General features: G+C 41.4%; 1 protein-coding gene across 3 annotated transcripts in view; it reads left to right on the forward strand.

Annotated features, from left to right (window-relative positions):
* Positions 1 to 24,210, forward strand: part of ALG12 (ALG12 alpha-1,6-mannosyltransferase) — a 152,343-nt gene that overhangs the window by 116,517 nt on the left and 11,616 nt on the right. For all 3 annotated transcript variants that reach the window (XM_078679560.1, XM_078679568.1, XM_078679576.1), the window contains exons 7-9: positions 10,852 to 11,075; positions 15,333 to 15,502; positions 20,301 to 20,376. In XM_078679560.1, coding sequence (XP_078535686.1) covers positions 10,852 to 11,075; positions 15,333 to 15,502; positions 20,301 to 20,376 — 470 coding nt within the window. The remainder of the gene's footprint in view (positions 1 to 10,851; positions 11,076 to 15,332; positions 15,503 to 20,300; positions 20,377 to 24,210) is intronic.

Here is a 24,210-nt window from a genome sequence, read left to right on the forward strand (position 1 = left end):
CAGATATGGAAGGAGAAAGATGAGCATGATCAACTGACGTATGAGCACTCCGCAAAAAGGAAACCCAAGCCCACCAGGTATGATAGGAAATTGATGAAAAAGATTTCCATTCCATGAGAACGATTTTCACTGCAACAGTTAATAACAGGTACCAACAATTGCAATTCTGAAGAATCCAATGGAAGAGGGACCGGGGCAGCTAACGGGCCTAATAGAATTAATGGAAAAGAAAGGTGGAATTTAATACCAAAAATAAGCATAAGATGTTTGTGTATTAGATCCCAAAAGGGTTGGAGGAGGGAGCATCCAAAGAACATATGTTGGAAATCACCAGGTAACAAACCACAACTCCAACACAAGTTATCGTCTTTAAGATTGAGCGAATGCAAGCGAGTAGGAGTCACATGAAGGAGATTCATCGAGAAATATTTAGATTGCATTAGTGAAGGTGCGATTTTATTACGAAGAGATAGCTTACTAATAAGCTGCCAGGTGTCGGCAGATATATGAGCCGTAACGCCACGATCAAAATGATGTAACCATTTCCGTTGTGTAACAGTTGGGGTAGGTAATAAAGAGGATGATAAGAATTTATAAATTCTGGATGCTACATGTCCAGACCGTATCCATAAATGAAAAAGGGTGATCATGGGGGAAGAAGGATAAAGGCGCACCTTGGCAAGTGCCACTTTAATCTTAAGGAAGGTATAGAAATCCAAGTTCGTTAAAGAGAATTGACTTGCCAAGGAAGAAAAAGGTAACGGTTGGTCATCAGCATCATAAAGATGTTTAACAAGTGAAATCCCTTTGTTAGCCCAATAGGACACCAGAGAAGGATCAATATTGATTTTTAGTTTAGAATTTCGCCAAATAGACGACCATCTAGATTTATGTAATGGAACCGCAACCCGTCTATCAAGCTTACGGACCGCAGCAATAGTATCTAAAATAATGGAACGGGAGAAAAGGATAGAAAGGGTGTTCGTAGTCATAAAAGAAGCGAGCGGTAGTGGGGAGGCAAGAGTTTGTTCTATCAACAGCCAAGATGGAATATGAATAGAGGGGGAAGAAAACCATAAAGCACCTTGAGACGCCAAGAAGGCGACTTGGTACTTCTCCCAATCAGGAAGATTACAGCCACCCATGTCACAGGGTTGACGTAACGATTTATAGGCAATCCTAGCCCGTTTATCATTCCATAAGAATTTAGAAGTGAGAACATTGATTTCATGAAAGAAAGAAGCAGAAAGTTTAACTGGAAGCATAGAGGAAACAAAATTAATAATAGGGGTAATCATCATCTTAAGCGTTTGCAGTCGACCCCACCAAGAAATGTGCTTCGGAGACCAGGTTTCCAAAAGACGCCGTACTTTAAGAATGGTCTGGGATTCATTATAAGAGACTGTAGCAGCTAAGGAAGAACAAAAATAAATACCCAAATATTTCAATTGTTTAGTTTGCCACTTAAAGCCAGCAGAACCCATATGGTGAGAAAAACAATACGCATTCAAAGGGAACATCTCAGTTTTATCCCTATTCAAGGTGTATCCAGAAACCTTTGAAAAGAGAGATATCGTATTAGAAATAGCAGGGATGGCCAGTGCAATATCATCAGAGAAAATAAGGACATCATCTGCATAAGCAGCCGTTTTGAAACAATGAGAACCAAAAGAAAAGCCTTTAATATCTGGGTGGAGGTCAATCAATCGGAGAAGAGGGTCAATGGATAATAAAAACAAAAGAGGGGATAAAGGGCAACCCTGTCTAGTACCTTGGCGAAGGTTAAAAAAGGATGATGTAGCACCATTAACTCTGCTGTTAGCTCTAGGGCGAGAATAAAGAGACATAACCATCTGAATAAAGGAGTCCCCAAGATTATGAGCACATAAAATCGCACGCGGGAAGGGCCAGGAGACCTTATCAAAGGCCTTCTCAGCATCGAGTGCCAAGGCAGCAGCTGGAAGTTGAGAACGTTTAGCTGATCCAAGAATGTGACAGAATGTTCGAATATTGTCACGTGCTAACCGACCTTTTACAAATCCTGTTTGCGAGGGATGGATCAGATGAGGAATAAAGGATTCTAATCGTTTAGCTAAGATTTTCGCAAAAATTTTAGCTTACATGTTAAGAAGAGATATGGGCCGAAATTTTTTGGGGTCGGAATGATCCTTACCTTCTTTTGGAATCACTACAATTGTAGCATCAGCGGCAGAGCCAGAGACAGAGCCATCCTTAATAAAAGCATCAAAGACGGATTGTAATTTGGGAACAATTACAGGAAGAAAGGTTTTGTAAAATAAAATAGGGTAGCCATCAGGACCTAGGCTTTCCCCGAACGAGTATCTTTAATTGCGGCAGTAATTTCATCAGAAGAAATAGAGCGATTCAAAGAGGAACTATCTTCCACTGAGATCGATTTTAATGGAATTGTTTTTAAAAAGTCTTGACACTGCTCAAAAGACGCCTGGTTAGAGGGAGTATATAATTTATCATAAAAATCACGAAACACCCCAAGAATCTCCTCAGTCTGAAATTTCTTATTACCCAAGTGGTCATCAATAGAAGAGATCCTGGAAGATTTACAAGAAGATTCCTGAAATTTTAATGTAGCTGCAAGAATCTTGCCAGCTCGATTTTTTAATAATAGTGTCTTAGATTTCTGAGCCTGAAGACCAATATGAGCCCTTCTGGTAACAATAGTATTGTATCCTCATTGCTCCGTATTTGCCCACACGGTCCCTCAGGTCTGAATCTCACCATCTGGCAATTAAGCCTAGGTTCAGACTGAGTAGGATGGGAGGGCGCTCCTTTCGCGTTCTGGCAGCTGACCTATGGAATTCTCTCCCCGTTCACATCCGTGCCCTGGATAGTCTCACTCTTTTCAGGCGCGCTATTAAAACCCACTTGTTCGCTTCTGGCAATTGATCTCTTCTCTTCCCGGCTCTGATCTGTTGTGTTGTGGTATTTGAACAGGCGCCAGGACGCCCCTTTGCTGGGGCAGCTGTGCGCCGAATAAAAGTTATTAACATAACATAACATAACATAACATGTGTATTTTAATTGTTTAATGGATTGTAGACAGGATTTATCCTTAGATTGACGAAAAAGAGATTCTTGTCTTTTAATCTCCTCAGCCAAATCAGTTAGTTCCTTTCTAAGAGCAGCATTCCTCCTTGACATACATTTAATGACTTGACCACGGAAAGTACATTTAAAGGAATCCCAAAGCACCACTGGAGAATTAACTGAGCCTTCATTTTCAAGAAAAAAAAGTTTCAATCTCCTTAGAAAATTCACAAACCTGGGAGTCATCATGCAAAATTTCTGTATTTAGTCTCCATGACCTTGATTTTGCCGTGGGAGCAAAGGACAGCAGCGTAAAAGAAATCGCAGCATGATCCGAAATCAAAATAGGATGAATAAGAGGAGAGGAGGAAGATTGAAGAAGGGAGGAGTGTACCAAAAGGTAGTCAATACGCGAGAAAGTAGAGTGAGGAGAGGAGAAAAAGAAAAATCACTACCAGTGGGATTAAAGAGACGCCAGACATCCTGAAGATGAAGCAGAGAACACATATTAGTCATTTGTTTATGTGACTTCGGAGGACGAAAATGAAAGGCAGAATTTCTATCTAGGATGGGATCCATTGGCAAATTAAAATCTCCACCCACCAGCAAATTACCAGAATGAGGAGTGTCATGCAATTTCTTGGTTAAAATAACGGATCATCCTTATTCGGAGCATAAATATTCATGACAAAAAGATCAATATTACCATCAGACAATTTAGATAACAACCAACGACCCTCCGTATCCTGTTCAGAAGAGACAATAGATAAACCAGATTTTTTAGAAACCAACGTAATGACCCCATTCCTCTTGCCACACGCATCTGAGCAAGCAACATCTGATACCCACTCCTTTTTCAGGAAAAGAGCTTCCTTGGTCGAAACCTTTGTTTCCTGCAACAATACAAGATCCGAGGCAAAAGATTTGCAATAGTCCAAAATTTTCGACCTTTTGACTGGGTGAGTTAGACCCTTAACATTAAGGGATAATACATTTAAGCCAGGCATGGAACATGTAGGAGAGAAGACAGAGAAGACCTAGAAGATAATATATGAACAAACAGAAGAGAAGCAATCCTCCAAACACCAAGCAGATACGATAAAAAGGGGAAGTGTACGAAAGAAGCCCAAGAGAAGAGAAAAATGAAGAGAAAGGAGAAAAAGAGAGGAGAAGATAGAGGAAACAAAGAAAGAAAGAGAAAGGAAAGGAAAAGGGGAAGAAGAGCAAAGAAGTGAGGTCTGAAAAAGACCAAATTCATACGAGGGGGAACGTGAAAAGGGGGATAAAGGAAGCCGTTATGAGGAGAGGTAGATTCAGCAATATCAGCCCCAATAAAAATTAAGGTTTGGAACAGCCAAGTTACAAAACACTATCGTGAAGAAGCATCAAATATAACAACATAGTCAAGCAAAGTATAACAATAGACTATCAAGTGAGTGAAGAGAGAATAAATATATTAAAGAAGCATAAAAGAAAAATGAAAAAATACAATAGAAATATAAAAAAATTAGGCATCTGGTAGAAAAAGTACGTGCTAAGCAGGCAAATTAACAGACAGTAAATCGTAATTGACAATAAAAACATTAAGTAAGAACACAAGAAATAGGCAACAGCTAGTAGAAATCCATACAACAGGAAAAAACCATAGCATGCAAAAGTTACTATCAGTAAGTAGAAAAAGAAAGAACCTCATGGAAAAAACAGTGTAATTCAGAACAAAACTATACGTAAGTATATCACCTTCAAAATGTAGAGACTAAAACTAATGTGTAAGGGTGATGAGCGAGAAAAAGAGACAATGGTATAACAGAAAAGAACATCCATTGCAATGAAACAAATATTCTAGAGAAATAGAGAAAGCAATAAGGAGAAGCAACCTAAAACAGTACCTAACCAACTACATATGAGTATATAAGTCTAACAATACTTGAGATAAAAGAGAAGAAACATCTGACAAAGAAGGCAAAAACCAGGGATGGAAACAGAGATAATTGAGCACGGGAGAGAAGCACACAGCAATGAAAACATTTAGCAGTGGATTAGGAGCAATAGGAAAAGTATTACAGACTGAGATAAGAACACATGTAATAAAGTGTAGAAAGTCATGAAAAGAGAGTACCAAAGCATGATAAATAAGGAAAGACAAACAAGCCACTCCAGAGAAAGCGAAAACGAAAAAGATAATTCCCAAGGAACAAAACTAAGCTACCATGTGTAGAGCCACAAACAGACAGCACCACAATACTACTTATAGAGAAACAAAAAAACCACCAAACAGATTATAAAAGACAACTAAGTCAATAAATCTGAAAAAAGAGAGAACAAAGGAGGCACAGATAAACCCTTCATGTGCCAGAAGCACCAGGATCAAGTGAAGTCGCCATTTGAAGTTCCATTTGCAGTTCCATCTGGTTGTCCAAGAAAGAAGCTAGATCTGCAGGTTCATCAAAAATTTTGGAACGACCTTTGAAGGTAATACGAAATTTCGATGGACCAGAAAAGGAAAAGGGAATGTTCATCTCAGAAAGACGTTTTCGAAGATTAAGAAAGCCCTTCCGCCTTATCACTGTATCTCTGGCGAAGTCTTGAGAGATTGAAATACGATGACCTTCCCAGGAAAGCACTTTAATTTTTCGCATATGGGCAAGAATCTGCTCCGTGTGTTGATGACGCAATGGTTTAAAAATTACCGCTCTTGGCTGTGTGGCAGATTTAGACCGGAAGGTGGGAACACGATGTGCTCTTTCTAGTTCAAAGTCTCTCTGGAAAGAGATTTGTAGAGTAGAAGGAAGCCATTGGTATAAAAAATCAATCGTTGAAGAGGATGTCTTCTCTGCATCTTCCGGCAGACCAAAAATGCGCAGATTAGATCTGCGATTACGATCCTCCTGTTCAGTGAGATCTCTGCGCAATGCCGTCATTGAGCACTCTAAGTGGGTAAGAGACCGAGATTGCTTCTGCATTTGGTCCTCCGCCCCACTAATACGTGTCTCCGTAGTCGAAACACGAATAGAGAGGGCTTTGAAATCATTCCTGATAGCGGACATCTCCACTTGCAGTAAATCTGTGTTAGTCTTTGTTGACTGCGCAATGTCATGCACCTCATTGAGTCGCGTCAAAATTGCGTCAAGAGAGGTATTGGTGTCTGATTGGGAAGACTCAGGCGTAGGAGACACTTGTTTGAGTCTTTTAAGCGAGGCACCTGAGTCTTATGAGTCTTTCACCGTTGATGAGCGGCCCATATTGGCGGCCATGGAATAACAGACACAGAGAAGAAAAATATAAAACCACTCGAGGAATATTAGAGGCAGGCAAAAAAGGTCAAAGGAAGTGTCTTCCCCACCAAAAAATAAAAGAATAGAGCGCACTGAAAGCAGAGAAGTCAGAATAAGCTAAAAGGGCGGACTTATATGACAAGTCTTTGCAGGAATTAGTAGAAGCACCTTCCAGAGACTAGTAGGGTAAAGCAGAGATCCAAAGAGAAGATAAAGCGCAGCGCAGTGCTCAAACTGCTGTACCAAGGCAAACCAAAACGTATGCAATCATAAATAGCCACAAAATAATCAGCCAAGCAGCGCGAAGGAAAAAGTGAGGAAGAAAAAATGAAAAAAGTATCCAAATGTATTCACAAGCACCTGGTATTCCGCTGAACTGGCAAGAAAGTAACCATGAAGTCGTTTCTGAGGAGATAAGCCGCCGTCCGTCACAATCAGCTAAGATGGCGGCGGCCCGTAGAGATAACGAGCTCCACCACCGTCTGTCAGAAATCACACCTCCTTATCGAAATTCCGACGGAAATGCTCGCAATTGGCTCTCGGCATGTTCCGATGGCCAGGAGAGCTGTTGCGCTGAACAGGGGCACCGGGAATCGGGTGAAAACCTCCAACGGCCCTCAGTCCCCCTGGAGCTCAAGCGCAAGTCGCCATGTCGCAGCGGCGCGCAAGCCACGCCCCCACATTTATCATACGTTTTGAGCCTGCAGCTTCAAAATCTATTTTGACAAATGCCAGCTCATGACTGTGTTTGTAAAGATCACTTTTCTACAGTGGGGTCAGAGACATTGTGCACTACAAGCCTGAATGGATGCGACTTTGTTCATTTGTAAAAGAAAGACATAACCTGTAGAGAGAACACGTCTCTTCTCAGGGGAGGATCCCCAGCGGGCCAGAAACAAAAGGAGCTGGCTGTGTTCTGACTAGGGTAATTATATTTGCAGCACACCCGTCTGATATCACTTGAGCTACCGAGTCAAGCCCAGCTGTAGGGCCAACAACTGTGGTGGGCTGGAGGCGCTCAGCAGGCTTGGCAGACAGCAGCATTTAGTGTTTAATGATGACATTGAAAACCAAGCATTTGCAATTGAATAGTATTGCTTTGGAAATGGATCGTGACGCCCGCGCTGTAGCTTGAGATATTTAAAGCTTAAGCGAGGGTGCCAGGATAGTAAGAAAAGTAAACAAATAAAAAAAATATGGCGGCAGTGCGCTTTTTTCTCCCTATTTGTTTACTTTTGTTACAATGGCGGCACCCGCTCTTAGTCTTTGAACATCTTGAGCTAAAGCAGGGGTGCCGTAATTGCTTCAAAAGTAAAGAAATAGAACAAAAATGCGCAATTCTTTTTTTCTATTTCTTTACTTTTGAAGCAATCGCGGCACCTGCCCTTTAGCTTGAGATGTTTAAAGCTTAGACGCAGGTGCCACCATTGTATCAAAAGTAAATAAACAGAACAAAAGGCATGTGGCCCCTTCTGCGATCGGAATTTAAAAAAAAAGAAAGGCATGGCAGCCATTATTACAGTAGAGGCTGCAGCGCAAAACTCATAAAGTAATAGTGCTTACAGACTAAATTAACACAAAAGGTGTAACAACATAAGTAAAAGGGCCAGTCCTCATGGGAGGTTACAAATGAAGACAAGGCGGTACTAAGGAGGGACTAACGAGCCGATTACTGAATCAGAAGCCAGCATTTACATAGGACAAAAACACAAGCCAATGAAAAAGCGGGGCGTCTATTCCATACTCCAATACAGCATAGCTCGCAGAGCAGCTCATGGGCTGCCCAGGCTCGAACTAAAAACCATAAAAACTAAATTAAAGATTGCTTGAGGTGTAACTGTACTGATGTTAGCCTTCAGTTGAAGGTCTTACTTAACGAATTTCTGCAGGGGTGGTCGAAAGGGTGGTATTGTAAACAAAGAACTGATTGTCAGAGCACAACCCAAATAAGTTATAACAAGAGACTCCAGTGAGTCACTAATACAAAGAACAATAGTAGCACAAGTCCAAAAAGTGTATATATATCGGAGATTTTTTATTCATAAATCTGACACGTAGAGAAAAAACACAAGCACAGCCGACACGTGTTTCGTCTTGAGACGACTTTTTCAAGGCTAAGATAGAGACGTAGAGAGTATTGTGTAGCGACGCTTCAAGTGTTCTCTATAAGTTGCTCAAAAGGTGTTGAATATGATAGTCCAGGTTCCTATATATTCAGCAAGTAGAAATACGAATATATGTCACAATGCAGAATATTTGACCCACAGTTAGATCAAAACATGAAGGAATAGAGTGACTAAATAGGATACTATTCCGGACAGGCTGCCTACTCCTGGAAGCATCTTCGTCTATACCGTTATCAAGCGGTTTTGTTTTGTATGATATTTCCCCACAACTTCACTAGCAGACTTGTTCGGATTTCTTAATACGTTGTTTACACAGTACTACGGAGTTCTATTCTACAAGGGAAACATTTTCAAATTGATCGCCAGGGCCACTGACATCTTTCTCTCAATTGCAGTCTCTAAGCATTTATTGACGTGGAGGGGCTTTGTACTATGGACGCTCTATTCCTTCCTGTTTTGATCTAACTGTGGGTCGAATATTCTGCATTGTGACATATATTCATATTACTACTTGCTGAATATATAGAAGCCTGGGCTATCATATGCGACACCTTTTGAGCAACTTATAGAGAACACTTGAAGCGTCGCTACACAATACTCTCTACGTCTCCATCTTAGCCTTGAAAAAGTCGTCTCAAGACGAAACACGTGTCGGCTGCGCTTGTGTTTTTTCTCTACGTGTCAACATTGGAGAAGATTTATGAATAAAATATTTCCGATATATACACTTTTTGGACTTGTGCTACTATTGTTCTTTGTATTAGTTACTCACTGGAGTCTCTTGTTATAACTTATTTGGTTTGTGCTCTGTCAATCAGTTCTTTGTTTTGTATATATGGAGGTACCCTACATATAGAGTAGCATTGTGGATGGCACAGTGCCTGACATTGAGCACGCTGGAGAATATCCCTTTTTTCTCTTAAACTTTGTGGTAAATATTTTCAGACGTGCTGGCTGTAGTATACCACTGCCATCGAGTGTTTCTTTCAAAGGGTGGCTTTGTAGATGGAGGTAGGTGGTTACTTCTCAAATCTATGTGTTCAATGTAATTATGGTTTCATGTTACTTTTCTACAGTTGGGAAGCATCGGTAAGAAGCAGTGTCCAAAAACTAGACATTTCAGTGATGTATTTAAAATGAGATCCTATTGTTTTTCTCTTTATATCTTCTGGAGAGGCTATGGGTTCTAAGGGCCACTGTAAAGATTAATTGAAGTTGTAGATTTAAATTGGAAATATATAGAAAAATCTTGTGATTACATGGCGCATATTTGATACATAATACATTTTTAGTATCAACCTCGTTGAAGGGGAAACTTGAACATCCTTTCAGTTCTTAGATAGCTAGCAGAGATGAGGGTATGGTTGGGGAAGGCACTGAGGAGATCAGGTCTGTGGGGCGCACAAGAAGTTGCATGTAGGATGTAAATAGGTTACGATAAATAAAATCGGGGTAGGAATTACTTAATAGACTTGGCTACTAATCTGTCCTAGGGTAGTTTTCATTTAGCACAAATTGTCCAGTACCCCACTGGCACTCTGGGCATAGCCACACTTGGAGGTCCTGACGTTTCACTCCCAGGCTAGTTTCTTGAACAACCTATTGAGAACCTAAACTGTTTGTGAAGTACAGATTTGCTAAAAATGAATCTTCAAAAGGTCTGAACGTCTGTTTCTAACCAAGCTATGTAAGTGCCCAAAACTTTAAAACAGGATATCAATGACCCAGGAATTAAAAAAAATTCCAAGAAAGGGACCACAATTTGTATTCTCTCACTCCAAGCCGAATGAAACCCTCACCCACTGCATTTTGAACTCACTGTAAGTTGTTTTTTCATTTTGCTGGTGAACAGTGTTACAAGAGTTTACCATAATCGGTGCCGAAGGAAATGATGGTGATGGCAGATGCCGCGTCTGTGATGACCATATGGAAGTACGTTATCCAGTCCTGTCATTTGAAAAACATACCTGATATCTATACCATGGTTAAAGGGAGCCCGGGCAGCTCCACAATGTAAAGCTCTTACGGTTCCTTTATTCTTTTTCATTGACTTGGGAAAAGGCCGTAAAGGTTTCTGCGGCCACAGATTCTCAACCCACTCTTAACTCACTTCTGCGATATTACCCCTGTGCTTTTATGTCGGCATTATGATAGAGATTACAACAGTAGTTAATTTTAATTGTTAGAAAAATAGTAGCCTTTGACAAAGCTCAAAAAATGCAATGCTCACATAAGCAATTTTTTTATCATAGACAATTCCTTTGTGTAAAAGATGGCATTTATGGCTGTGATTGACGTCATATTGTATTTTTTTTCCCTGGTTAGAATCTACTTTCTGAATATATGTGCTAATCCTACAGATTTCCTTAACTCGCACTGTACAGACATCACCTTTCCTCTGGTATTTCTTTTCAGCTGTGCCACGAGCCTTAGCTTGTAGCGCTGTATTTTTGCCTTTCGGCGCCTTAGATAAAAGGACTCATATGCTGATCCTGCCAACATTTGGGTTCATTTTCTTGTACTCTTTTCTACCTCACAAAGAGCTGCGTTTTATCATCTACACATTCCCGATCTTAAATATTGTGGCTGCAAGAGGTTGTGCGTATTGGTAGGTTTCGGATGCTGATAGATTGTTTCTGCTGTTTTAAAGCTTTGAACTTAGCATAGCTTTAATTCACATCTTATTTTTGTTTTAAGGCAAATTGTATCAACTGTATGCAGATTTGGGGCTGTAATTACTGTCTGTGACTACATTTTATTTATGTATTTATTTTAGGAGTTTTTGGATCGCCAGCTTGATACCATCCAACCACTTTAGAGCACTTTAGGATACTATAAAGCACTGCTGAATGAAGACAAAAAATACAAAAGACTCCAACAAGCTCCCACTATTTAAATAAATGCTCTTGCACCAAGAATATTGTGCTGCATAACTAAATACTTATAAGGTCCCAAAAGCGAGACCTATTGGCTATGCCAATGCTTGCTATCTTTTGTTCTGAGTTGTTTTCTAAAAATAGCCATTCACTAAAGCTAAACCCATTGCTAATGATCTGTACATATGTTTACCGTCCATCACATTATCTGCTTTATTGTGTTCAAAAGGTGAATTTTGGCAGTGACAAATTTTACCTATTGTTACTATTGAAGTAAGTCAGTCCTCCGTTTACTGACAGCCTCGTGTAGCTATATTCCTTTGCTCATCCAGCCAAGAGTGCTGATATTCTTGTGACTGACAACCTCCTGAATTCGTGTCCCTGAATGGGAAGCAAATTCCTTACTTGGCATGTATGGGCCTTGGACTTGCTGTTTACTGTCAGCATTACTGATTTCACTGTCTAGAAATAGCTTAATTTGGCACAAAAAATGAGATTTTGAGATCCCAAACCGATATGTTGGGTCAGTGAGCAAGCAAAGTTGTAAAATTAGCCTGCTCATGCCCTACGATGCCATTGCGGGGCCTCCATCACTAAAGGATGAGACATTTCATTTGGGCCTTAAACCCTAGTCAAATGACAAAACCTTCATGGGTGAAGCTCAGTGAATACTAGTATGATGCTCGGAGGTTTTCTTTGGTGCCAAGAGATCCTTTAAAATGTGTGTGCTTTGCAGTTTACAAATGGTCCTACAGGTAGAGAGAGGTGGACTTGCTGGTTTGGGACAGATTCATCTAGGAGAAATTGCAATTGAGGATGTCAAGCCTCAGTTAACACGTTTTGTTTTCTAAGACAGCAGTACAAAGTACCTATTCTAGTACCTGTGCTGTACTTTAGTACTTGAGATTCCACACACGTGCAAGTGCCTGTGACCCACTGTTACATCTGTTTTATAGACATCGGGTTATTCTAACATTATCTGTGTGGCGAAAGTATTCAGCATATAAGAAAATCGAAGTATAAGTGAATTACGTGTGCACAATTATGATCCAGCAGGATGGAGTCCTAATATATTCCACCTACTAAATGCGTACATAGCTTACTGTGCATAGTTAGCAAAGCTATCTCTTAAGGTAAAACGAGGAAGTCTGTAGAGAGGGGTTTGCAAATGTCCACTTTGAATCCCGGGGCCCCTCTCTCTGCTCTATAACAGAAACATGCTCTGAATTAATCACGTTTGGTGCTACCATTGCTATTATAGGTCCAACATTTAAGGGAGGTGCGGTTTTACAAATTTCATTGCCTTTAATGCAACTATTTGGAAGGCTAAGGCTACTTTTGCTTTAGGGAAAAGTTGTGATCTCCACTTGTGAGAAGAGTTCATCAGAAACAGTTTATTTCAGCCTAATGGAGACAAGACACCCGTGTGCTTGCAGACAACACAACAGCTAACTTATCTTAGATCCTGTTAAAAATCAAACAGTAACATGCTAATGGGACTCCTGCACTCTGAGTCTTCTATGTCCAAGCGAAAGGTTAAAACATACTAAGCATGCTACATGACAGCTTACATTCTGAGATACTACGCAAACACATCAACTTGGAAGTACTGATCCAACAGCCAAACTGCCTGGACGCTCTTCAAAAAGAAAGGTCTCTTATCTTTTCCATGTAAAGGAGTTCTAGGCAATTATGTGCCAACCAAAAAAATATCTTGTGACCGACACTAAGAACACTGGTACCAGTTAACATTCAATACATGACCAACGAATTAGGCCATATTTTGAGGCAAAGACCTTAGGATACTGTGAGGAGTCTAGATTTTCTGCAGAGTCCTTAAACGCATTATTCTTCCAAATCACCTCCTTACAACTATAAAGAAACAAGGTGAACCGAACTGAGCCACTGAACACCACTGTAATCTTTAGGAAATAACCAAAACGGTGTGAATACCAGTTTATTTCAGACCACTATTTTACCGGATTTGAGCTAGTCTGCAATTAATTCCCGTTAAAGGATTCAAATGTGCCTGGGAAAAGCTTACCTAATACAATGTGTGACAGTTTCATAAATTTCGAAAAGTCAGTTTCCCAATTACATAAAATTGACAGAATGCACCGAGCTAACGATCACACACTGTGGACCTAGATGGCGCTTACATTCTTAAAATGTGGATTGAACTGATGAGCGTTTAATTTCCTCCTTTACGAAGCCTCATGGGGTGTAGCTACAGTGACTGCATACCACCAGAGACCTACGCGCAGCAAGGGATGCGCAAGAGGACTGGATGCTGAAACCGCCACAGCGTGTGACAGCAATTCCGTGCTCAGGCCATACAAAGCACACAACTTTCAAGAGCCTCCCCATAATGGCACGCCCCTCTAGCCACAACTAGCGTGTGTGAACTAGCTTTAGTGCTGGTGTGATAAGTGAAAGCTGAAGGGCAAAATGTACATCGCATGTTATTTCGCATTCACCTTTCAAATGTTATTTATTTATCTGTGCGGAGGAAGTCCCCAGGGAGAGATAAGCAGCTGACGAGGAATGAATGAATGAAGGCGAGCACACACCATTCATTCATTACACTTCCAGCTCTCTGGCCCTACACCAGCATGGTGTAGGGCCTAGCGAGTGATAGGTGTTCAGCTATGAAATTACAGGTTTCGATAGGGGGTGCACTCCATACTCACCCCAAGCAGCTCCCGTTCGTGCTCACCAGCTCGGCAGATGATGGGACCCCGAACCGCGTATTCCACAGCGCGTACGCAGTGGTTCATGCTTTGCAAGGTCAGAGTGCGCGGCTGAGGAGGACCCCCGGGTGCATACGAGGCAGGGGCCATGGTGCTCGCTGCACGGCATGGCCCCGAGCCCCGATCATGGAGAATCTTAGCCTCTTCGTTCCATCAACTACTATCAGGGTCCGCCAGTCGAACTGCGACTGCGCAGAAGCGAGTGCGCAGTAGGTCTTCAGAGACGTCCACTTTAGAGTCAGGCACAGGATGCACAATGCTCAATGTTTACAAACGGCTTGCAGGCCAGTCTACTTGCATCTTAGGTAGCCAAGAGACTTTTCCCTTTCAGTTTTGCGTCCTTCTAATCTATGCCCATGCTTGTTATTGACAAATGTGTTTATTTATACGAGTTTGGAAAGCCAGTGGCTTAGCAAGTTTTCATGGTTACATTTAAATACCAGCCCGTTTTTATTCGACTCTCAAGAATTCTTCAGACGCAGTATCAAACAGGCATTGGCCGCGCTGCCATAAAAGTAATGGACCGCGCGGCCGTGAAAGGGCATGCGTGCTGTGGTGTGGGAGAAGCGGAGCGAGGAAAGGCAGATGGCGGCGCCGCGAAAGTGAAAGCAATCACGGCTGTAAGGGTGCCCGCGAGATGGCGCCTGAGCTCGTAAGCGCGCGCCCGTGCGCGTAACCGCTCGCTGGTGGCCAGAGAAAGCCTTTTGGTAGCACTTCAAAAGCCAGTTACTAAATGTTTCGCCAGGCAAACGCATGCGCTGGCTCTAGCGAGACCTAAAAATGAGTGCCGGTTCCCTTCACCTACAATCGCTTGCACAAATTAAACACTGCTCCTGCACCTCCATGAACGGGAAGTAGGTGTCCCTCAATATCCCGTATTCACCGTATTTTGAAGTTATGTGATAGTGATATATGTCTTGTGGGTGTCTTACAAATTCTTTGTTTAGACTATTTGCCTCACAAAACTGCACTTTCTGATCAGATTGCTCCTCAGAAATATATATTTTTTTTCTATCAGATGTTAGCTGACGTGAAGGATTTTGTACTTCTTATTTTAAGGTCAGTTAAACGTGAATACCATGCTTATCTCCTGTGACTCGCCGTTAGTTGGCTAGATGAATTACTGAATAGAGCCTGGGATTTAATCTCATGCCGTTTTGTGGTTTCAGATGAGCACTCAGTTTCTTTTGTTCGCTGTCTCTGATTTTAACTGAATTGTGTCTCATCTGTTTTTGGCAGGTTAAATAACTACCAGAAATCCTGGCTGTACAAAGCTGGAGCTGTGTGTGTGTTGGCTCACCTTTTGGCAAACACAGCTTATTCCGCAGTTTCTCTTTATGCATCACATTTCAACTACCCTGGAGGACAGGCAGTACAGCAACTGCACCGACTGGTGCCTCCTACAGCAGGTTGGTAAACAAAAGGAGCCCAAAAGAATGTTCCCAGCCTTTAATAACAAACCTCCACTGCCTAAACGTGAGCAAAACTGGAGTTTGTGTGATGTAAATCTATTTGTCTCACAATGTTTAGGGCATTTATTATATTTAACACTTCAAACTGTGGGACAAAAGTGTGTTTTGTTGCAAACTATGCTAGTAAAGTAGTTCAGTGCGGTAAAGTTCCAGCTGCAAAATTCTGTAGTTAGCTTCAAGATCTCCTGCTTAAATCCCTTTCATCCTACAGAGAATGATTAACGAGAACTATTTAGTTTGCAAATCGTGCCCCATTTAATCATATTATAGAATTGGATAAGATGTGGATTCATTATTCAAAATCTACAAACTAATGTCTCTGCAAAATAAATAAATTATACAAAAACTTGCTCAACCATCTGTATGCCACCTGGTATGAACTACAATGTTCTCGTTGCATTGTGGTTCCTGGTGGACACAGAAGAAAATAATAGGTTCCTAATGTGGCGTTTTCTGGTTAATGAGGTCTCCGCCGCACTCTGAGATGAGCTCAGTTTCCCTAAATGTGAAAGAGTGATCCTCTGTATAAAAAAAGGAGCAATATGCCTTTGTGTCTAAGAGTTGACCTGTCTAATAGTCTAAAGCAAAACAGGCGTTTGCTCTTTGGTTACTATCAAAAGTTGATTATGAATAAGCAAAGAGATAATGGTAGACCAAAACCATACTGTGTGCCCTTTGTAAATTGTGCTCTCTGTTTTCTGAATCCCTGACCCGTGCATGTGAGTCACAATTGATGGTCTACCCTTGATGTTAGAGAAACTGGATGTCTTGACTGCAGGAATGTATTCCTAGGTAGCATAAAGTTACACTCACCCTTATGTGCTTCTCCCCCTATTTATTTTTGCACCCTTGTTCTTTTTCCCCTTCTGTCCCCCATGCTCCATGTTGCTCTTTCCCCCATGTTGTGCATTTCTCCCCCGTCTCTGTTATTTCTATCCCCGCCTTCCTTATTGCTTCTGCCCTCCATGATGCTTCCCCCCACCCGTGCCCTGTGTATTCCTTGCTGATACTCACTTTGAAAAAACAAAACACTTTTTTATTTACTGATCCAACTCAGATCCGTAAATAAAAAGAAAACAGCCTGTGCATTTTGTAGGCTTGTAAATATGTTTTGCACTCACCTACAAAATGACGCAGCCACAGCATCATTGGGCCCTTCTTTTTAGGTCTCGCGACCTGTCAATGCGCATGCGCATTGAGCGGAGCGAGACTATAGGGGCTTAAACAGACTTTAACTAACTGCCGATTTGATGCTGTGCCCGTGCGCTTTTAGGTCAATGCGCAAGCGCATTGACCTAAAATGCGCGTGCACAGCATCAAATCGCCAGCCATCTGTTCCCCTGCAGCTCTTCCCGCTCCGCCCCACAAGCTTCCCCCAGCGTGCGCTCTGGCTCAGCCGAGCCGCACTCCTCCCACACCTTTGAAGTGAAGCTTCACTTCAAAGGCCCCTGCTGCTTCACACTGTGTCGCATTTCTCCTCCCCCCTCCCCACAGCAATGCCCTCCACCGTCCGTACTTTCACTTTGACGGCCGCAGGCCATCTCTCGTGTTTCTCCTCCCCCCTCCCAGTGGTTTTTTTTTTAAACTTGTTTTACTTGTTTTTAAAGCACACATCTTTTGCTTCTTCCTGCGTTTCATCTTTGAAATGCTGACAAAAACAAATCTGTTCCATTTCTTTTCACGTGAACGCAGCAAAATACTGCGTAAACTACGGCTTCGTTACCTATGCTGGCGATACATATAATGTGAAGCAAAACCCTTTCACCCGTTTTCTATGGTAAAGGATGCAAACGTATTAGCTAGATGTGAAGCAAAACCCTTTCACCCGTTTCCTATGGTAAAGGATGCAAACGTATTAGCTAGATATTCAGCACATATTCAAAACGATTACAAACATCCCCTGCTGCTTCACACTGTGTCGCATTTCTCCTCCCCCCTCCCCACAGCAATGCCCTCCGCCGTCCGTACTTTCACTTTGACGGCCGCAGGCCGTCTCTCGTATTTCTCCTCCCCCCTCCCAGTGTTTTTTTTTTTTACTTGTTTTACTCGTTTTTAAAGCACACATCTTTTGCTTCTTCCTGCGTTTCATCTTTGAAATGCTGACAAAAACAAATCTGTTCCATTTCTTTTCACGTGAACGCAGCAAAATACTGCGTAAACGACGGCTTCGTTACCTATGCTGGCGATACATATAATGTGAAGCAAAACCCTTTCACCCGTTTCCTATGGTAAAGGATGCAAACATATTAGCTAGATATTCAGCACATATTCAAAACGATTACAAACATGGCCCTGAGCAAAGTCGTACAAGAATTTGGCAACTGCAAGCAGCTAACTTACGAGATCAAAATAAAAGGGACTCGGAATGGTGCACCCTAAAGACTAACAGTGATTTTGCCTAGTGATTCGGAAAGCGGACTAACAAGCATTTGCAATGCAACAGGTCTCGCAGTTGAGAGTCTGAGCTATTGGCATTGTAAATGGTAATGCCTTTATTTCTGTGTTGGTTTTCAAAACATAAATAAAAGGCATTGTCATTTACAATGCCAATACCTCAAACCCTCGCAAATGCGAGACCTATTGCATTGCAAATGCTTGTTTTTAAATTGAATTCCACTTTAGCCATACTGTACAGGGTCTGTGATTCTGTAAAGCAATGCTAAACCCCATTGGGAAGGCCAATAGGCCCCCCAAAGGCAATACCTATTGGCTTTGCCAATCCATGTTATCAGTGTCAGTGAGTGTGTGGGCTAATGTCCTCTCATATAAAGTTTTGCTTTTGTGTGTAAACTCTGCACCTTGTGCTGATATAGTGTGTGTGGAGTGTGTGTGGTTATGTGTGTAGTGGAACTTAAGTAGTACAACTCTGTGCATCTATGAATCTGGGTACTGAAATCAGTTGAATTCTTTTTAGATGCCCTTTGTTTAGAATGGCACAAGATGGAAGCTGAATACAGCTTCCCCAGACAGGGGGAAGGGGGCATTCTAGTCGCTGGAGGTTGGAGATCAGGACACTGACGTGGTGCTGATGAAGACAGGGCTATCTTTAGAAATTCCATGAAGACTTTGAACCTGATTTAGATCTTTGCAGACGGCTTATTGCATCACAAACATGACGGATATCCCGTCTGCTGAAATATAACCCCCATAGGATATAATGTAAGGAGATGCTGAATAGTTCTTGCTGAACACTGGCATTTGATAGATGGTAGGGGTGAAGCGTGAGACTGAACTTATGGATGTGAAAGGTGAGGAAGCTGTAAGGTCAGGCCAGCCCTTTGCTATCAACACAGAATCGGTGTGCCTCAGTATTGAATCTAACATCAGTGTGCTCTATTAGCTAACCCAGCACCAGTGTCTCCCATTATAGCTGTGCTCCGAAATTAAACCTAGCATCAGTTTGATCTATTATACAACCCAGCCCGGTGTGCCCCCTTTTTCATTATGTCTGTACTTATTACAGAATCTACAGCAGCCTACCTGATTGTACTACTTTTCCTTTGATATCCACTGCTCTTTTAACCTCAAATCATGAACCTTTGTTTCAGCCAAGACCAAGGCTGTGGTCACAGTCCAGATTTATAGATTAGTTTCCCCTTTGCATTGTGCAGATAAGTAGTCTGGTAACTAAATGACCAGCAATTATATCTGCAGTGTGCGTTAGAGAAGTTCAATCACTACACCCTTCTGTTGCCTCATTTTTCTCACCACCTCTCTCCTCACTTTCTTTCTGCAATTTCTGCGCCTTTTCCTCCTTCGTTTTGTAGTTTTGTCCTTGCGTACCTTTACTGCTCTCGTCCCACCTGGTTTGCCCTTTTTTTTTGTATCACCTTACTGTTTTGTAACACTATCTTGTGATGGGCCGGTCATGCAACATGAATCTAGTGACAACATAACTACTGTAATAAGCTAAGACTATGGGCCTGATTTAGAGTTTGTCATATGAGATACTCCCATCCTCCATATTACAAGTCCCATAGGATATAATGAAGTTGAAATACGGCAGACGGGCTATCCATCATGTTTGTGACAAAGGTTCCATTCCGCTAAACTCTAGATTAGGTCCTTAGCATTTTTTTTAGGTTCCTTATCCACAAACACATTCCTATGCAGCTCCCTTATCACTGCTGGGATCAGCAACCTGCATGTCTCTTCTCTATGTCCAGTGGGAGAAACAGTAACAAACTGTAAACTTTAGAGGCCTAGGACAACGGGGTGTTTCTATCTTCTAGATTAGCTACTTCGTGCTTGCAAAGTTAGGGTTGGAACCGGTCTTTTGTCCCTCGTAATGCGTGCTGTTTCCCCTAATTGTATGCTCTTGTTCCACTCAGGTCTGTCACTTTTTTGTTTTTTAATGTCTCTTTATGCCCTGATAATTTTTCTTCTTAGTTCAAATTTTTGCTTTTCGTTATTATTGTTTTATCATGGATGATTTCATTGTGTTCGTTTCATTATATCCACACATTATGAATCCACCACCCAACCGCCTCTAAATAAAATGCCAGCTCCTTCTGTGAAGTCCCAACATTGTTTCTTTATTTTATTGACTTGAAAAATGTACACTATAACTGATCGCCTTGCAAACTCTAGGGCTCGTGAGTGACACATGCACAGAGATGTTGAGGACCACACAGTCGAGGGTGTAGAATTGCTCCAGTCTCTTTGAGTCAGTCTACCGTTAGTAACATTGCTCTTGTCCCACTGGTTTTCCAACGTTGACGTGCTTTGTTTTCAGGCGTGTCTCTGCATATTGATGTGGCCGCTGCACAGACTGGAATTTCTCGCTTCCTGGAAGTCAACCCTGGCTGGCAGTAAGTTTTCAGGCTTCTTTTCCCTTTAAATTAAATAAAACACGACTTGTATTTCTTGATTTTTCGGGGGAGGAGAGAATCACGAACAGTAAGCTCTAGTGGCTTTGACAGTTGCTCGTTAAATATGTGTGGAGTGTTCAGAAGATTTTCCCAAAAACAACTCACATGGGGGCAAGCAGCGTGTTTCATGTTTCTGTTTTCTTAGCAGGTGTTAGTGACTTTGGTAATTTTTCATATCCAAACAAAATGATATAAATAACACAATTTTTTGTTAGTTTTATGAGCAGTTCCACAAAGGTAATAGAGAAGAAATGGCTCAATCCAACCTTGTTACTTCAGATTTGTGGAAATGGGTTATTTCTTGTGGCAAAAGTTAAAAAAATGTTTAAAAAAAAGACCATACTCCGCCAATTTTGGCGAGTGAGAAGAAATATTTTATCGGACCTTAGTGGGAACATATGTTCTCCCGGAAAGCTGGTTCTCATCTCATCAAAAATGGGAGAAAAACAGCCTCTTTTAATATTCGCATAAAATTAATACCCTGCCTGACTCCCAAAAATTGTTTTACTTGTGAGGACAAGCCTTTGGGGGAGGTTTCTGGACACTATTTAATGCAAAAAATCTACAAACAGCAATTTTTCAGCATTAAAAACATTTCCCTTTAAACTGTTATACATAAACCAACAAAGATGAATGTTTTTTAAAAGTGCCCTTTAAAGTAGCGTCCTCTTCTATAGTCTTTAGACTGCGACAGAAGCAAGCTACCCAAAAATATTGTTACATTCCATGCCTTTCTTAGAGCACTTCAAAAATTGTTTTGGCTGATCATATTTAGTATACTGGAATTGCGCACAGGTGGATTCATGGTTTTATAACCATTGCTGCTGTTTTCATTCTGTGTTGTATATGTGTCGTCTGTTGGATGTTCACATGTTAAAATATGGTGTTTGACACCTAAGAAGCATCAAACAAATGTAGTCAAGTGGTACAGTTCCACTACCCTGTGCTGTTGAAATCTGCTCTTAAAGGGTGTTATCTCAGAATCCTCATGTCCATCCCCACAACAGGCCAAAGGGTAGAGCCAAATCTAATTTTCTGCTGTTCTGACAGCAAAGAATGCCTGCTACTTTACGGGCTTTATTACCTAAACAAAAACCTTTTTTAATGGGTGGTGCGTTGGACGGTGGGGTTGTGAGGGTCGGAACATGTTTTATTTTAATCAGAATTCTATGTGGTTTTGTATTGTAACACTCATGTAGAACTTCATAACCTTATGAGGACACAAAGCCCTCTTACTTACATCAGATTCCTAGTGCCCTTTCAAAGCGCATGTTCAATAGTGTGCTGATAGCAGTGGTTTATTTGTCAAAAGAAAAAAAATGCTGGGACTTTAGTTAGGCGGGAGCTTGCACCAGCCCTTTTCTCCTATTAGCACCTCCTAAAACAGAACCAACTACTAACCATGAAAGTGGGGAGAGGATATGGCATAATGGTCAGAGCGGCAGACTTCGAAGGTGGGGACAACTGTTTGAATCTCGGCTCAACATACTGTGGTTCTGGGCAAATCACAAAATCTCCCCGTAAATGAATTTGTCCTTAACTGGTGCCCATGAAAAGCACCAGTGTTGATCATTAAGTGCTGGTGCTGAGCACCAGAGACCACCAGCTCAAAATAAGCACTGGCTGCTAGAAGTTTGGCCGGTAGGCGAAGTGATGAGTGAGCTGCATACGTTTTAAAGATGTGCTTCTAGCATAATGCGGCAAACGTACAGTTCTGACGATGGTGGTTTCAAGGGTGTGACAGAGTACCAGGCATAATATTGCCATCAGAGGCAAGACTTTCTTAAATGGCATGGTTTATTCAATTACAGATGGTTCCCCCAATGGTTTCAATTCAGTTTGGTAGTTTAGATGTAAGGCTCGCTATATTGCCAACTTCCCAGTCTTCTCAATGGACTCTGACCATAGAGAATTATTGTTTTGAGTGGTGTCGTTCATTTCACATTCTCCACCTCCGAGAGATGTTTTAGTGGCCATCGCAAATTCTGATCAACCTCTCTCAAAGACTTGTACCCTGCAAACCTGCAAAATATAATACAAAGCATGGTTCAAAAGCTAGCACCTCAGATAATCTGCATATGTAAAACGCCATGCTTATATAATGCCAGCTTTGAGCAGCTTTGATGACTCCTCACTGTGCCCCAGACTGCTCTGTACAATCCTGTGTTGGAGACATGGGTCAGGGGTCAGAATTCCCAGGTTTCTCACTTTCATGCATGTGTAGCTCAGCCAGTTCAGATTTTGTTGCTATGCAGTCGAGGACTTGTAATGTTTATACCATTAGGAAATTAGAACTTAAAGTCCCAGAATGCAGAGAATTTTATTTAACCAAGTGCTCGAGTGACTCAGGCATCAATCTGTGACACTTGAGATCCCTGCATATGCATGCAATATGAACTCCACCAACTACTGATTGGAGTCTGTCAACCTAAAAAACAAGCATTGGCAGAACCAATAGGTCTCGCTTTTAGGACCTTATAAGGATTCAGTTATGCAGCACAATATCCTTGGTGCAACAACATCAACTGTTGCATGGCTAAACACTTATAAGGTCCCAAAGGCGAGACCTATTGGCTGTGCCAATGCTTGTTTGTTATGCTGGTTTAGTTTTCAACCCTACAGTTCGGTGGTTTTATAGATTATGCACTGATTATCATATGAGAAACCCGAGGAGTTCTTTAAGTGATTTCTGGTCTTTGATGCACATGCATTAGGGTGGAAATCCTGCTCTTGTCATTCCCAAAATCTGGGTTACCCTGCAAGTTTACGCATCCGGTAAACCTGCTCTGTTGTGCATTAGTAATTTCTCCTGGATTTCACGTCAAAGATCTGAAGGTCCATTTTAATAGTGATTGGATGTGAATGAAACAGTTTCTTGAGTTTTATTCAATTGTATCTGGTCATCGTTCTACTTCTAAGCTTGTGACTTATGTCAGGAGCCCTCGGTAGCAGTCAAGAAACCCTTAGTTTGGTCAAAAGAAGAATATCACCATTCAACCATTTGCTGAAAGGGTCTCAGATCCAAAGTTTCTCCGAGCTTGCAAGGTGTGTGGTATTAAAAGAATTTAGCTAGGAAAGAACAAATGAATAAGAGTCTTTAGAGGTATTCCTGAATATAAAGTGGTCCCATCTCCTTCCAATGACGTCTGCAGAGTATTAGGTCCAAAGTTTAGACGATCAGTTATTTGACATACGGTTTCTACTCTATATACTCTGTACAGTGATGTGGGGCAGAAACCAATGATATTTGGAACATACAATAATGTGTGAAAGAACAAATTAGTTTTGGACAATGGTGATGGAAGTAATCATTACAATAATATAAGTAATGCTTCATCTAACAGCAAGGGTGTAGCCAGAATATGACAATACCCTCCACTTGAACAAACCCTAATCAAGCAAACCATGCAAAGTGAGCAAACCTGACCCTCTTTAGATGAATTCCTACCACCATTTCATTATCATTCCATCATTCATCCTTCCATCTAATAATTCATGCGTCTTTTCCTTCACTTTTCTGTCCACCCACCCGCCCCATCCAACAAATATTATCCATCCATCCACTTATCAATTCATGTATACATAAATCCTTTCTCTCATTCACCCATCAATATATCAATGTATCCATCCTTTCTTACACATACTTACCAATTCTTTGCCATCTGTTCATTCTTCCCTCCACCCTTTCACTTGTTCATCCTTTCACTTGTTCATCCTTTCACTTCCCTCCAACCTATTACCCTTCAATCTATCCATCGTTTCACTCTTACATCC

The sequence above is a fragment of the Lissotriton helveticus genome, chromosome 1_1, assembly GCF_964261635.1.
Source record: "Lissotriton helveticus chromosome 1_1, aLisHel1.1, whole genome shotgun sequence".
NCBI lineage: Eukaryota > Metazoa > Chordata > Amphibia > Caudata > Salamandridae > Lissotriton > Lissotriton helveticus.